This window comes from Silene latifolia, chromosome 8 (assembly GCF_048544455.1).
Source record: "Silene latifolia isolate original U9 population chromosome 8, ASM4854445v1, whole genome shotgun sequence".
In the NCBI taxonomy this organism is placed as follows: domain Eukaryota; kingdom Viridiplantae; phylum Streptophyta; class Magnoliopsida; order Caryophyllales; family Caryophyllaceae; genus Silene; species Silene latifolia.
The window spans coordinates 29619188-29622346 of record NC_133533.1 but is presented as its reverse complement, the minus strand read 5'-3'; the positions used below and the strand labels follow the sequence as shown (position 1 = coordinate 29622346).

The window sequence follows — 3159 nt, the reverse complement described above, 5'->3', positions numbered from 1 at the left end:
TTCACTCAGCAGATTCTGTGCTTTGTTTGAGGACAGATATCAGCAATTCCTGAAGTGTACAAGAATTTGGGCATGAACAACAGTGCCTACCCGTCCCTGAAGGTAAAATTTACGGTTTCAATTTCAGTTTTACCATCCTTTCCGATTCAATGATGTATGCTTATAAATCTAATTTTATTGATAATAAGCTTAAAAATATTTTGACAGAATTGTAATCTGAAACCATTTGTTACAACATTTTGATTGATGAAGTATTATTACCTTTGTGATCTAACGTTTCGATTGTAATACCTATCCTTATTAAATACTTGTTTTTCCTTTGCCTGCTCGTTCGCCTTCTTCTTATATGTTGGTTTAACTTCCGACAAATCATTCACCAGTGCCTTAACCAAATTGTCAAAATATGACCGTGTTACACTGGTTATTTTACTCAGCTTGGGTCGTAATGCTCTAATTTCCGCTTCTACCTTCTGTTTCTTTTCTAACTCTTCCCTTCCATCTCCCTTGCACAATGTTCTGGAATCTTCTTCTTCTTCCTGGTTTTCTACTTCTTCGTCGTCTTTAAGCAAAACCGATAGCTCCTCTTCTACACATTGATGAAGCCTCTCAAGACAAGCCTCGGCCTGACCTTGTAAGCACTCGAACAAGCTTTTCTTGGCAACTAAACGGTCTTGTAAATAAAAGCCATATGCATAAGTCCACTTTAAAACTCGCCTGCACTCTATAATTTGTTCCCAAGCTTCTATCATAAACACGAGTTCAGTATCGGTAATCTTAAACTTGTCACTAAGCTTATTTAAATCAGTTTTCGTCTTGCGCAAATCGTCAATAGCCCTTTGTCTTGAATTATGGTTACTTATCCATCTTTCATAATGATGCAGGTATTTCTGTAATGTTTTTTCCGCGGTTTTTCTCTTTTCTTCTTCATCATCATACTTGCCACTTTTTTTTGCAGAGTTGTATATATTACATTGATAGTATCCCCCGGTATTTTCACCGTGGTTCGACCATGGTTCAAGGCATAGCCAGCAGAATTCATAGAGGCAGGGCTTGCTGCATGTCATATGCATACAACCTTGGTTCTTCTGGATCGGGCGCTTGCACTTTGGACACGGTTTTGAGTTGGCAGCAATCCAGTTTGTATTTTGAGATTGCGACTTGTTCTTCAGGGTCCACTTTACCACCGTGTCACAATCCACAGGCCGGTGGTCCTCCTCGATACAGTTCCAACAGAAAGCGTGTGAACAAAGGCAGGTAACGTCATAAACGCCCTCGCTTCCAATCTCAAATTCCACGGCATTCTCACATCCGGGACCTGGACACCACTTCATCTTCTTGTTTTGTTCGACATATGACCGAAATAAATAATGAACATATTTTTTTCTCTCTTCATCTAATGCAAGTTTATCAACCATGTCCTGACCGACAACAGCAGCATGGCACGCAGGATCCGGGCATCTCAATGACAAGCATCCAGGACCGTCTTTTATTGATATACTAAGGTAATGTTTCCAACATGTTACACAATAGAGATGCCCACACACAGTGGGATAAAAGTGGTGATTATCAAGAGGAAACGACTCGAGACAAATCCCACAAGCAGTCAATTGTTCTGAACAGCTGAACGGGGCATGGGTGGTTGGCAAGCCGACATTCTCTCGAACTTTTTCTTCATTGGAGAACCACTCGTCGAGTAGCAACGAGTCCTTCCACTTATAGTGGTAAAGCACTTTGATTGCTTCATCTTCGGATATACAGAGAGCAGACGAAACATGTCCAACTACATTGTCTAGGAGCTCTTGGACATCAGCCTCCTGTAAGATTCTGTAACTTTTCTTGAAGATGGCATCCGCTGCCAAATCGCTGGTGTCGAATTCGCTGTCAGTTTCGTAGCAGTCTTCGTGTTCAGAGTATATATCCTCGTCTTCAGAATATATATCTTCGTCTTTAGGGTATATTTCTTCTTCGTCTTCTGAATACATTATTGCGGAAAACAATCTTTTAGAAATCAAATTCTCGAGTCTATGGACAATACGTTGCAGGTTTGAATTTTTTCACCTTGTATATGCAACGCCCTTGTAGCTCCTTTAACACAAAAATAAAAGACCCAATTCTGCTGTAGCTTAAAAGTTGGGAGACGCATAGGAAACTTATACTAGAAGATTAGGAAACATGTCCTTTTTTGGGTAATATTAGAAGATTTTGTTTGATGATTATGTAGTTCCACTCAACTTCCACAATTGACCTACATATATACGGAATAGTACATTAGCGAACCGTGGAAGTAAATTTGGAAAGTTATTATTCCTTATATTTAATTCAACAATTCTTATATAAAACCGTTTCACATTATCTAGATCTGTACTCGGGCTGGGCTAGGGCCGGGCTCTTCTGGTCAGACCCGAGTCAGGCCAGGGGGAAGGGCGGGCTTGGCCGGGCCGTGTCAGGCTGGGCTGGGACATGCATGACCCAGGCCTAGTCCCGAGGCGGGCCGGGAGCCTAACATAATTTTTTTTATTTTTCCTAAAATAGATGGGTTGGGGTAGGAAAATGGACCCCGGGCCAGGCCCAGAGGAAGGAGCGGGCTGGGCTGGTCAAGATGCGGGTCGTGTGAGGATGGCGGGTTGAGGGTGGGTCGGGCTGGCCGTGCTGTTGGCCAGCTATAATATTATCAATCTATCTATATTAATAAATGAAGTTTTTTCGAGCGATTAAAGAGAAGGGATTCAATTTTCGCATCATAATCTAACCTACATACCAACGCTAAAGATGACAATTAAATACAAATAGAGCGAAGATGCTTATAAGGAGGGATAATACAGACATACAATTTTGCTTATAAGGAGGGATACAGTCATATAGACATACATTTCGTCATCCGTCTTAATATTAAAAGGATCAAATATCATTTGAAATGAAGATTTAAGACAAATATTCGGCATTCCTCTAAACATTATGCTTTTGTCTTATTCAATACTAATTAATCCATCTTAAACTTAAGACAGATAGAGTACATCCTCCGTCTTAAACAAATTTATCAAGAGGGATAAACCAAATCATATCATATTATCATGTATTTCAGTGTTTGTAGGAGGGAGAGTTGAATTCAGGTGGATATACGTACTGCACTTAGCATCTGCAAATGGGCATGTACATATA

At 40.4% G+C, this 3159-nt stretch overlaps 1 protein-coding gene across 1 annotated transcript; it reads right to left on the bottom strand.

Annotated features, from left to right (window-relative positions):
• Positions 1–257: 257 nt before the first annotated feature.
• On the bottom strand, positions 258–2111 carry LOC141594951 (putative E3 ubiquitin-protein ligase ARI5). Its single transcript, XM_074414931.1, has one exon. It carries the CDS (start codon positions 1980–1982, stop codon positions 258–260), a length of 1725 nt encoding a protein of 574 aa, XP_074271032.1. The 5' UTR covers positions 1983–2111.
• Positions 2112–3159: the final 1048 nt, after the last annotated feature.